This window comes from Lactuca saligna, chromosome 8, assembly GCF_052625555.1.
Source record: "Lactuca saligna cultivar CGN05327 chromosome 8, ASM5262555v1, whole genome shotgun sequence".
In the NCBI taxonomy this organism is placed as follows: Eukaryota; Viridiplantae; Streptophyta; class Magnoliopsida; order Asterales; family Asteraceae; genus Lactuca; species Lactuca saligna.
In genome coordinates, this window is record NC_136424.1 from 248,815,271 (window position 1) to 248,828,853 (window position 13,583).

The 13,583-nt window shown below is 38.1% G+C and overlaps 1 protein-coding gene across 1 annotated transcript; it reads left to right on the forward strand.

Annotated features, from left to right (window-relative positions):
- The first annotated feature begins 7,319 nt into the window (after positions 1-7,319).
- On the forward strand, positions 7,320-8,487 carry LOC145011945 (ethylene-responsive transcription factor ESR2-like). Its single transcript, XM_078970693.1, has one exon. The coding sequence runs from the start codon at positions 7,339-7,341 to the stop codon at positions 8,353-8,355; it is 1,017 nt and encodes a 338-aa protein (XP_078826819.1). The 5' UTR covers positions 7,320-7,338; the 3' UTR covers positions 8,356-8,487.
- Positions 8,488-13,583: the final 5,096 nt, after the last annotated feature.

A 13,583-nucleotide genomic window follows, 5' to 3' on the forward strand; every position in this document is an offset into this window, starting at 1 on the left:
TTTATCACCAAATTGCCGCGGACTGCGAGGGGAGTCGATGCGATTTGGGTGATCGTAGATAGATTAACGAAGAGCGCTCATTTTCTAGCCATCAGCGAGAGCTCTTCTGCGGAGAAGTTGGCGGAATTATATGTGAGGGAGCTGGTATCGCGGCATGGGGTGCCGATCTCGATTGTTTCTGATCGTGATGTACGTTTTACTTCCAGGTTCTAGAAGAAGTTTCATGAGGAGTTGGGTACTAGACTGCATTTTAGTACCGCATATCATCCCCAGACAGACGATCAGAGTGAGCGGACGATTCAGACGCTCGAGGACATGCTCCGGGCATGTGTGTTGGATTCCGGGGGTAGCTGGGATGCATATTTACCCTTGGCAGAGTTTTCCTACAACAACAGCCATCATTCGAGCATTGGTATGCCATCCTTTGAGCTGTTGTATGGGCGGAGGTGTCGCACCCCCATCTGTTGGGGTGAGGTGGGGCAGCGGGTGATGGGTAGCACGGAGATCGTACTCCAGACGACCGAGCAGATTCAGCAGGTCAGGAAGAGGTTGTTGACCACTCAGAGCCGCCAGAAGAGTTATGCAGACAGACGCCAGTCCGAGCTTGAGTTTCAGGTCGGCGACCTTGTACTCCTGAAGGTCTCTCCTTGGAAAGGAGTGATTCGATTCAGGAAGAGCGGAAAGTTGGGGCCCCGATATATTGGTCCTTTCCGTGTGATCACGAGGGTAGGCCGGGTAGCCTATCGTTTGGATTTACCAGTAGAGTTAGGGCAGATTCACGACACTTTTCATGTGTTGCAGCTGAGGAAGTGTATAGCCGACGAATTGGCAGTGGTTCCATTAGAGGATATTCAGGTAGATGCGAGCATGAATTATGCCGAGAGACCAGTGACCATTAGAGATCGGAAGATCAAGGTTTTGAGGAACAAGGAGGTACCCCTGGTGTTGGTCCAGTGGCAGCATCGGAAGGGATCAGAGATGACCTGGGAGCCGAAGCGTGAGATGCGTGAGCAACATCCGGAGCTATTTGCAGAGCGAGACTTCAAGGGCGAAGTCTAGTTCTAGTGGGAGAGAATTGTAACAGCCCGGATTTCCAGGTAGCTTTTATTCATATATTTTTTTTGGTCTTTTGTGAAGGGACTCGGCGAGTTGGAGCTTAAACTCCCCGAGTCGGATCGCGGTTCTGGACGCTGGTTCGCGCCTGGACTCGGCGAGTCCAAGGAATGGACTTTGCGAGTCCGCGCTGTCTGATGAAACCCTAATTTCCCGGTCCTAAGCCCTATTTAAAGGACCTTATGGCCCTTCATTGCGGCTACCTTGACCTTGAGTGCACCAAAGTAGCTAAGGGCTTCCTGTGAGTGAGATAAGAGGCTATTGTTCACCAAATTTGTGTGTATTTGCAAGAAATGAAAAGGGGAAAGTCAAGCTAGAAGAGTTGGGAGCTTGGATCTACTTCCATTTCGCCAAGGGAAACTTCTTGAGGTATCATTCAGAGCTTATTTCCGTATTTTTGTTGATATGGTCAAATCTAGGGTTTCTTCTTGCCTTGTTTGCTTTGTAATTGAAGTGTGAGAGGTCCCATGGAGATATGGTACCTAGATCTGGACCTTAGCAGGTCCAGAAAGTCCCTAATGCTATGCTTTATGCCCTTCCTTTTGGGTTGGAGACTATGGTTGCCATCTTAGAGGTCATTTCTCCAAAAAGAGCCTTGTAGGTGTTGCATGGTAGCCAAGACTGTGACTTTACGTGATAAATGAGCTTAGGAGGGCCAGATCTATGAGTGTATGGAGCGGATCTGACCTCAGAAGCAAGATTGAGTTGATGCATTGCATGGACTCGCCGAGTCTGAAGAACAGACTCGGCGAGTAGCATGAAGTTTGTCCTTAACCACTCGGTGAGTGGTCCTACCGAGTTATGGTTGACTCAGTGAGTCACGGAGAGTTAGAGAGGGATTGACAGGTGGACTGAGTCGAGCTGGAACTCGCCGAGTTGTCCTTGCGACTCGGCGAGTTGAGTCGCGGTGGCCCTGCGATTCATGACCAGGTGGAACTCATCGAGTCAGGGGAGTACTCGACGTGTCAAAAGAGAATCCTAGAGAGTTGGTGAAAACACTTAGACTCGTCGAGTCGCTCTAGTGCACTCGCCGAGTCCGGTCAAATTGACCGTTGACCGTTGACCACAGTTGAACAGTGTTGACTTGATAGGGGTAGTCAACCTTAGTGGTAAAAGTATTAATTAGAGATATATGATGTTATAGGAGGATTATAGCTTGGGGGTTCGAGCACGAGTGATTTCCAGGATTCACGAGTTATCGAGATATACGAGGTGAGTCTTCTCACTATACTGTACCCGGAAGGGTTTGACTGTGTGACCGGAAGGTCGAATATGATATGAGATACATGCATTATGTGTGATAAGTTAATCGTTATATATGTCATGTATGATATGTTTGATATGGGCCGGAAGGCATTATGTTGTGAGCCGGAAGACGAATATATTATGGGCCGGAAGGCATTGTAATATGGACTGTAAGGCTGACGTGGGTAGGACCGGAAGGTTTACCCAGTCGGGACAGAAGTCCCCTGAGACACATGGACCGGAAGGTCAGTGCCTGGAAAGGCGTATGTGCGTAGGTTGTATTTTGGGGAACTTACTAAGCAATCATGCTTACAGATGTTGTGTTATGTGTTTCAGGTACTAGCGAAGACCGTCGGAAGGCGCCGGTGTGATCGTACACATTATCGGGGAAAACTATTTTATGATCTTTGTGATGTATTCGGTTGTGACAATATTGTTTACGTTTGAATTTAAAATATTAATCGATGTTTTGATGTGTTGCAAAAATGAAAATTTGGTTTTAAAATTTATGTCGTTACATTTTAGCCGACACTACCAAAGCGAGAATCGAAGATCTCATTAATAGTAGCGTAATGATAAAAAGATAGACGAAAACGGACGTCGGATAAAAAAGGTATGGATTTTTAACGGACCAATCATTTCCCGGCCTGTTAAAAATATAAAATTTAAAATAAATTCAAAATTAGCCGACATAGTCTAAATGAAAGTTGCATAGTACGTTCCCACCTACGCGTGGATATAAAGAACGTTGAAAACGGAGCTCATATGCGAAAGTTATGATTTTTAGAAGTTCAGGGTGCAATTTGCGAAGCTGATGCATGGATTGATGATGTGGCCTAGCTCCCAACTGTCCGATGAACCCGCTTCGGATGAGTAACACACCACCCTCACATTACGCTCATCGTCCAAACTCGGGTATGCACGGTGTAGACTGCCCTCTGCGGTTCCGAGACGTCCACAATGACCCACCCCCTTCGCGACATGTGTTGTACGACCGAGGTTACACCCCATGTCATAGGACCAGCCTATAAAAGGGTTGCGAGGGCTGCCATATTTTCTCACAAATTCACCCCAACTTTCTCTCTCTACTTTCTCTCACTACCCCTAACCCCCTCCTAAGCCTAGGTAAACCCCTAGCACCCAAGGGAAGCCCCGAGGCTCCCAGAGTCTGGAGAAAAAAGGTCTTTTGGTTTTGGAAACGCTGCTCAGAGCAAAGCCTAGTTTTCTTTAAATTTCGTTGTAAGTGAGCTATGCTTACGTAATTTTTAATATGACTTTCAAATAATTATAGTAATGTTATTAGGTCCTTAAAATAATTATTTGGGCTATTATTATGAGTTATATAAGTATCGTTTAACACTTATATAATAGTAATAATAGTCAGACTATTAATTAGTCGTGGTTATCGTTAGACTAAACCCTAGTGGTATTAATACTAGGTTTTATCAAAGGAAAATTGTTTTGAGAGTATCAAAGCGCCATCCGAGTGCTGAGTCACCTCCGTATCAGGTGAGTGCATGGTCCCTTTCATCTTAAACATATATATGAAATATTTTAATATAAATTACGTGCTATGTGTGCATATTGTCTGAATACTTGTTGTCTATGCTGGTGAAAGATTTTTATATATGTTTTAAATGATGTAAATTGTATAAAGTATTTTATATCTACAAAATATATTGGGTAAAACATGAGTAGATGAATGATGAGGGGTATAAGCTGAAATAAAGGAACATTAGTAGTATAGACCTAGTGCCCCATAGGTAAACATTGACAGCAATGGACCTAGTACCCTATAGATGAGCAGTGGTAGCTGCGCCACAACCCGTAGATGTTTTAGATCTACGGTAAACGTCCTAGCAGTTGCGCTCTAAGGACGGTATTTGCAGCTGCGCCTAATAGGGAACCTTATGACCATGACAGTAGCGTTTAAAGGTCAATATCGACATAAGTGCCTCATAGAAAAAGTCCCAATTCTGGCAGGTGCGCCCAACTGATAATATTAGCAGCTACGCTTGACCACTATGTCATTAGCAGCAAATGGACTTCATGTGGTTTCATTAGGATGATCCTTAGGAATGAGTGAACAAGGGTTAGCTGATCCTTAGGGTAAATCCTAAAGAAGATAATGAGAATGGGTAATTAGGTTGATTGTTTGATTTTTAAATATAATAATTATATTATTATGGGTTGAAAACCCTATGTACTCACCAGATTTCCCAACCCGACCCACTCAGTTTAAATGGATGTAGATCACTAGTGTAAATGGATGTAAGTTCGGTTTATGCTTATGTTTCTGTATTGACGATGACATCTCAAATGTTTTAAAAGTGAATAAAAATACATTTATTTAGAAATGCTTTGATAACGCAATTATCGTGTTTTTCTGGGAACAAATTCCGCAACATTTTTATTAAAAGAAGTACTATGATTTTTATAAAGCATAAACAAAAATCAGTCTTTTCTGACCGTGAAAATGAGGATATCACACAGATGGTGAAGGTAGTCAGAGTTTTGAGAGATATAGCGATAGAAGGAAAGAAGGGTCAACTGGGGGGTTATCTGACGCAACTCAATAGCAGGGACGGACAATAGCAGTGACAAGAGAGTTTTAGCGACGACATAGTGGTTTTGGTGGCGACACACCTGGAGGGAAAAGGAAGTGCGTTTTTTTGGAATTCACGACCGTCAGATTGAATACAGATCAAACGGCCAGGGATTGTTTCAAGCGGATCGCCACCGTGTCAGTAATAGCGGCGACACCTTTAGTGGTGACGCCAAACAATAGCGGCGACATGTAATGCGTCAATTACATGTCGCCACTATTGCTTGGCTTCGCCGCTAAAGGTGTCGCTGCTATTGCTAACATTTCTTGTAGTGATAAACCAAGAAGTAATAAACACACAACAAATTTGGATTTTTGGAATTAGAACAAAATGTGATCTCTTGTTGCAGTTTTTAATTTTAATGTAAGCTCCTGGAATTTGAACAAACTATGGTCTTTTGTCTTTGGGTTATTGGATTGTTGATTGTTAGAAAATAGACTCAATCATACATAAAATTGTCCCTCCTTAACGACATGGATCTTGTGTTGATGCCCACACCATCCACCCTTAAAAACACTCATGCCTGAATACCCTTAATTTAGAGTTATTTAAAAGCTGCAAATTTAGTTTTTATTTTTATTTTATTTGTTTGCAATAACAAATTCCAATTTTGCAGGATATTATTATTTTTCGAAATATAACATATGAAAATATGACTAGCGATTTAAACAATTCATATACATTTATCTATTACAACTTAATTAATCAAAAACTTAATTTAAAATATAAAATATTTTAGTTTTACTTATCATATATAAACTATATTTACGATTTACCTATTTCCTATAGGAATCTTTTAGTTATATTTTAGCCTACAAATAGATTGTCATTGCAATACAATTGTGTAAGACTTGTTTTATTTTCTAAAATAAAAAAATAGTAAACAAACTTAAACTAAATTAGAAATCAAATATTCCCTATTTTCTCCCTACAATCAGGCCTTATATATAGGTGTTAGCAGCATTTATTTTCTCCATTGAAAAAGAAAACCCTAATTATTAATAATATTTACTAAACCCATCCCCACCCAACACCACTTTCCACCCCCTCGATTCTAGACATTCAATTAAAACAATGCATATAAGATATAAATAATGTATATAAGATATAAGAAATTCTGAGTCTAATTGATAGTATCATTTTTTTCATAGTGACGGAGGTTACAATAGTTGGCAGACTTATTTCAATCAAAATCATCTAGTTGGACTACCTCTAATGAAGTGACCATGGGCAAAATTTCTTCGTCGAGAGGCTGCCTCACTCCTGTTCATCTACTTAAGGGTCCCGTTCAGGGCAAACATGGGTCTCAAGAAACATTAGAAACCCATTGTTGATCGATTTCAAACAAAATTATATAGTTGTAGGAATGTCAAAACTTTATAATTTGGAGGCCTTATAACCTTAAACAACTATGTTTTCGGTAGCCTTCCCATCTATTATTTCGTCCTATTTAATTAAAGCACCCTCGTGCATTATTGACGCGCTTGAAAAAATCGGTAGACGACACTTGTGGAGAAGCAATGAAAGGAAATCGAAAATAAGTTGTGTGTCATGAGCTAAGGTTGTTGCTCCCAAAGAAGGATGTCTTGAATTCGGAAACCATAGGGACATATACATCCTCGACTCGTAAAATGATGGTGGTATATGAAGACTTGAACACAACTCACTTTTTGATGTCAAGTTAAAGAATTTACAATCGAAACGCAAAAACAAAAGAAACCATGTCGAAAAAACTATCACACGGACTTGCATCTAAGATGAAATATGCGAGCAACCCTAACTCTTTCATTAGATTGGACATTTCTCACTTCGCAACTATATATAAGGATATTATAGAGTTTATACATCATGGATAATCATACGTGTATTAATGTTAAATTAAACTTAGCATCCACCGATTTGATTCGTTGGATTAAAGTGCACACACGTTAAGATAAAACTAGAATTTAAAAACGTCGAAAATTAACTTAGAAGTTTTTTATACCGATAAATTTTAATTTCTTCAAGAAATACCATAAAGATTATACATTTGGAACATCAAAAAGATTTATTTTCATATTTTTTAAAAATACTCGAAATAACCATTTTGAAAATTGTTGTCATAATACTCAAAGTTGAGTTATTTTCCAAATTTTTGTGTCGTTTGTTTGAATATCTCTAAAAAGATTGTATTGCCAAGTGACAAGCTTTAGATTGAAGCTCAATCCCCCATGCATGCACATTCCTTCCTTTCTGTAGTTCTTCTAACTTCCAACACACAACGTACAACCACTTCATGCACACCTCACCTTTTGTCCTCCCTATAAATACCACCCACACCCCACACTATCAATTATATTATTGCATATTTCCAAATAACACTTCTATTTACAAAATGGAAGAAGCCATGAGAAGACTCGCCGGATACACACCCTCATCAGAATCTGACCTCTTTCAAGCACCCTCCCCCTCCGTCCAAAAACGTTGCAGCAACACCACAACCACAAACTCCGCCGCCAACAAGAGGCTAGCACTCAAAGAAGCTAATGGAACCAACGGTTCCATGAGATACCGAGGCGTTCGCCGCCGCCCCTGGGGTCGTTACGCCGCCGAGATACGCGACCCGCAGTCGAAAGAACGTCGGTGGCTCGGGACTTTTGACACAGCGGAGGAAGCTGCATGTGCTTATGACTGCGCCGCCCGTGCCATGCGTGGCAGCAAGGCTCGAACCAACTTCGTGTACCCTCCTCCGCCTAGCGATAGTCTCTTAAATCCTTTCACTTTCAACAAGACCCAATCTCAACCTTTATCCTCCTCACCTTACGAAAATTTTCCGATGCCGACGTTACAGCGGAACACTTCGTTTAACTCTCTTCTCTTCCACGATTTCTTCAACTCCGGTTCATCTTCATCGTTCTGCAACTCTGGCGCTGCTTTGTCGGGTTGTACATCGACAGGTTCTGCACACGCTTCAAAAACTTGTACGGCCATGCCGGTTCTGTCTAATCAAGACGAGTACAAGGAGTTCTTCCCTTCGGAGTCGGATCATTCCGGTTTACTAGATGAAGTGTTAACCGGGTTTTACCCGAAGCCGGAGAAACAAGCCAAACCTGATCTAAAAGCTTTGTCTGGACCGGAACCGGTTCATGATAATAAGAAGACACTTGAATCGAACCCTTTTGGTTTATTTTTTGAAAACCCTAACAGGATCTCGTCTGCACCTACAAACAGTCACCACAACCAGCTTGGATTTGAGCAGAGCTTCAACGGTGGTGGTGGTGGTTTTCCGTTCTACAGTCATCATATGGCGCCGGCGCCGGTGTCTTTTGAGAATCAAGAAAGTATCTTTGCAGATGTTTTTCAGTATCCAGATATTGTCGGTTTGTTTGCTGCTAGACTTCAAAATGCTTGAAGAAACCTATGATGTTTCTTTATATAAGCTTTTGTTCTTTTGGGTTCACCGATTATAAGAATTAATGAAATATAAGATAAGTAAGTAGTTTTCTTGTTGATTCTAATGTTAATCAAGAATATCTTCGGTCTAGATCGCTTTTCTTTACCCGTTCTAATTGTCGATTTCGAACAATATTATCAAAAAAAGCTTCCTCTAAAACATAATTCGATGCTAGATGAAATATCATATTTTTGTGGTCATGTTGGAAGCTTCAAGTTTCATAATTCATCACCTAGGATTATTGCAGATCTATTTTTGTTTGTAAATCTTATAAAGTAAATCAGTATATATTCAAAAGATCGTCACGTTTATATGTTGTTGATTTCAGATTAACAAAAAAAAGTGAATTTGCATGTGTTTTTGAAGATTATACATACGCCTTTTATATGTTCAGATTTGAAGATAATAGATTAATCATATATTCATATTTTTATTACAAACCGAATGTTTGTACATAGGTTCTGTTTGCCAAAAATAATACATAAAATGGGGCTTCGGAGTGTTCCTAGATTCGGGGAAAAAGTTGATTGTTGAATCTCCTTTTTCCTTGAGTTGACCTTTTAGTTGATGATATAAGAACGTGAGGAAGCTTTTTCGGATCAAGCTTTTTGGCCTTTTTACTTTGTACATCTTTTGTTCATTCAAAATATGGATCATACGTGATGATGGCCAAATCTTTTTGTTGTACATCTTTTGTTTATTCAAAGCTTCCACACATGTGGATAGTGGAAAGCTTGTAAGGGTACAATTGTCAATGTACTCGAAACATTCGTAACCCAAAATCCCTATATAATTAATATATTGTAATATTAAACAAGAGTAATTCATTAAAATGATTTGATCGAGTCAAACCTATGTATTATATGGGTTTAATTAAAAAAATAAATATAAAATTTTAACAATTTGAAAAGTTGCAATTTATAAGAAAAATAAAAAAAATTTGAATTATTAAAATTAATAAGATTTTAATGTATTGATTGCATTACATATATAAATTCTTTCTAATAAATATTTTATATATATATTACCTTGCACATTAAATGTGGAATTTTAAATTAATAAAATTAAAAATACAGTAAAATGACAAGTGGAAAATAAAAAATTTAAAAAATCTATAAAAATACTATGTGTCCAAATGAATGAGAAGATGACATATGACTAAAAAACCTTCATTTATTATAATAGATTAAATTCATTTTTGTTCAACTATCAAAAAAGACAATTTGCCTCGTTACATAAATATGTATGATCTACCTTTTATTTATATTTTTTGTGCCACATTTTTCATAAACTTATCAAACATTTACCAGGGTTGTTTTATTTTGGCAAAATAAAGTTAAATGAATTAGGTGTTGTTTGTTTTAAAAAACCTCTTCTTAAATGGTTTCGGGCTCAAAAACCTTTTCCCGTCTCTGCCCCAAGCAACATTGAAATTGCCTTTCCTCACCTCTTCCTAACCTAAACCTAAAAGAAAAAAAGAACTGGACATACCATTGAAAAAGAAACGTCGCTCAATCTATCTCCCATCGTTCTTCCTTTCCCATCGAGTTGTTGCAGCAGCTCGCACGTTGCCAGTCGCCATGGCTGCTCCACCTTAGTCGATTTTATCCTCCACCCTTATTGATTTTATGTTCGCTGCTCCAACATGTATGTTTGTTCTTCCGATTCAGTTCTTGAAATCGACAGCTGTTGTAGAAATGAATTGTTCTTTTTAGCAACATTTATATGTTTATGAAATCAATTGTAGTTATATGTTCTTGAAATCAATTGTTTTTCTAATTTTCTCGTTGAAATCATCAATATTTATATGTTGATTTTCTGATTTGCTTGCAAATTTATGTTGATTTGATGCATGTCAATGAAAAGTCTGATTTTTGTTACTTTGATTTGCTTCCAACCATGTATATGTTTTCTTTCTTTGTTGAATTGGATGTCTAAAGAGTAAGATGGTTAGTATACATATAGTGGTAGTAATTTAAGAGGGAAACAAGTTGTGCACTACAGGTGTTCGATGAAATGCTTGATAGAACATTGAAGTTTAATTTAATTGCATTTTGTTTGGTCTTGCACATCTCTAGTAACAAATGCAAATGGTCAAATGTTATATGCTTGTAATCATAAGTATGCTCGTAAAAATATGATGTATTTATGTTCTTTGAAATCATACTTATATTTGTGAAGCAAGTGAAGCAAAGGTAAAGAGGAGCCAAAAGAATGTTGCTCAAACAAGCTTCTTATTACAGCTTGCAGTCATTTAGTCCACCCCTTCTACTGCAGATGGTTACAGAGGTGGTCCGAATAATTCTTGATTTTTTTTCTTCGAAAAAACAAACAACACCTTAGATACGATGTTTTCTCTTGATAGGAAAAGTGTGAGTTTGAACTCCCTGGAATCTTGTTTTCATTATTAGACAATAATAAATAAAACTTTACATATAAACATAAGATATTAATAATCAGTTAAGCTAATATCAATTTGTTACTCTTCTAACCACTTATGCCATGCGAAATACCATCCTGCACACCACGATGAGGTGAGATAGCAGTACCAACGGCAAAACTAGTTGGTAGCCATGGGTAGTCCGTTCTCCCTCTTAAAATCCTTGTAGAATTTTTTTTATATTACAAAGGTGCTTCTGCTAGATTGTCTAATGTTACTCCTTAGATGTTGCCGTTGAAGATGAAGAATTAGACGATTTTCTAACAGTGAAGATAAAGAAGAGCTAGTAAAGAGGAAACATAAGTGGTAACTGATAAAGGTAATTAGCATCCACATTTGGAAGTGGTTAGGGTTCAATGGTTTAATTTCACACATCGACCATGTAAACCCTAGGAATAACAACATTCAAGCCAGGGCAACAACTTCTTTATATATCAAATCCCTAATTTTCAACTTTTTAGTTTTATACCTTAACAATTTAAGTCTGAATATCAACGTGGGTTTGAATATCCATTCATAGATTGATGACTCAGTCCTCATAGATTTCAATGTGGGTTTGAATATCGAATTTGCTATTTAGATTGATGACTTAATCCTCATGGAGTTTTCTAGCCATCTTTTTGCCTTTCAATATTTCTTCTACTTGCTGGAATTTGATAAAAGGGCATTGTTTAGTTGCTTTGCCTAGGTCATTGAAAACCTTAGGATCGTCATGTGTAAACATAGTGACTCTAAAGCCACAGTAAAAACCTATGCTTCTTACATTTTTTTTTGGTTCTATATCTAACAAATTTCATTAGTTCCCCCTGGGTATTGTGGTGGTGCGGTGAAGCAGTTCTCCTCCTCCCCCCCCCCCCCCCCAACAAACCATTCCCCCACATCACGTTCCTTCTTCTTGACTGGTGGAAACCCTAAAATTTTGTTTTTTTATCCACTATAAATAAAAAGCTTCTTCTATTTTAAACAACAAAAACAAACACCCAAAAAATTTATATTCTCTATATATCAAATTCAAAATGTCATATCATCACCCTCTTCGTCGGATGCATTGTTTGTGCGGGAATTGAAGTTTATTGGGAACGTTATACATACAATACTCACTTGTCTACAAGAAAATGAAGCTGGAAGTTCACATTCAAAAACTAGAAAAAATCATTTACAAATAAATCGTTTAGCAAGGCACAATCATCTTGTACAAGACTAGTTTGCCAATGATGTCCTCTATGTTGAAATTTTTTTACGTCGGTTCCAAATGGGAAAAGACATTTCTACGCATAGTTGATGATGTGAACGATCGATTTACATATTTTCAATTCAAATGGTATGTGAATCACATACAAGGTTTCTCTCCAATTGAAAAATATGGAATGACAATTCGCCAGGTAGCATTCAGCATGGGAGCAGACTCATGGGATGAGTATTTGAGAATGTCAAAGCGAATGACATATGAATGTATTTACAAGTTTGCTAAAGTCGTGATTATCCTCTACCACAATCGATGTTGGCACACACCTATAATTAATGACGTGTACCAATTATATACAAGACCTGAAAACAAGCACGTGTTACTTGTAATGTTTGGTAGTTTGGATTTTATTCATTGGAGGTGGATAATAGTCCCTAATGCGTGACATGGTCAATCATGTGAGTTAATAAAAAACAATCTATGATAATTTTAAATGTAGTGGCATAAAATGATCTTTGAATATGAAATGCATTTTTGGTGCACCGGGTTCCAATAATGTAACATCATGTTTCCTACCATTTTTGGGTCGTGGGCAGAAAGTCGACCGTGTAAGGATTTGGGCCTTAAGGAGGCAAATCTTAGTCCTTGTGGAAGGAGGTAATGATAGTTAATAGATTTAACCCTTAAATTGTGTTTTAGGCCGAAGGGTAAAAAGGGAAAAGTCATAGGTCGGGTTCTTGCATGAAATACAAATATTTTTTTTGAAGTTTTTAGTCCAAGATATTTAGATAATATTGTGGGGTTCTTCAACACCTTTCCGTGGATATAAACATCGTAAAAAACGGAGTTGGAACGATGAGATTACGTGTGACATCCCCAATTTCACGACCAGAAAAGATCGATTTGTTTATGCTTATTTAAAAATCAGAGCATCATTTTTGAAGAATAATATTGCGAAATTTGTTCCCAAAAACATGATAATGATATTATCAAAGCATTTACGAGGAAATGTATTTTATTTATATTAAAATGTTGGGTTGTCATCGTTAATACAGAAACACAAGCATAACGACCTATTACAAGGCTTACAGTAATTAAACTAGTGGCCTAATACTCCTTGAATCTCCCAGCAGAATGCATCTTTAATATTGCTACTTGTGATACAATAAATTGGGTGTGTCAGGTTGGGAAACCTGGTGAGTATATAGGGATTTCAATCTCAAAATGTTATAGTGTGTGTGTGTGTATATATATATACACACACACACACACAAGATACAATTTCACCTAATATAAGCAATTTACCCCACCCCGTTGATCCTCACAACAACATGATCCATACTTTCAAATCTAAAATGAACGAATTTACCTAATCCATACTCCCGAATTAGGTATGAATAACTATGTCTAATCCATGCTCTCGGATTAATGACAAATGTCTGTGCTCACTCCATAATCTCGGAATAGGGACGAATGACTATGTCTAATCCATACTCTCGGATTATCAGCAAATGATTATGCCCAATTCATACTCTTGGACTAAGGGCGAATGACTATGTA

Excerpts from the sequence above, each read along its gene's own strand:
- LOC145011945 (XM_078970693.1), top strand. The coding sequence starts at position 7,339 with ATGGAAGAAGCCATGAGAAGACTCGCCGGATACACACCCTCATCAGAA.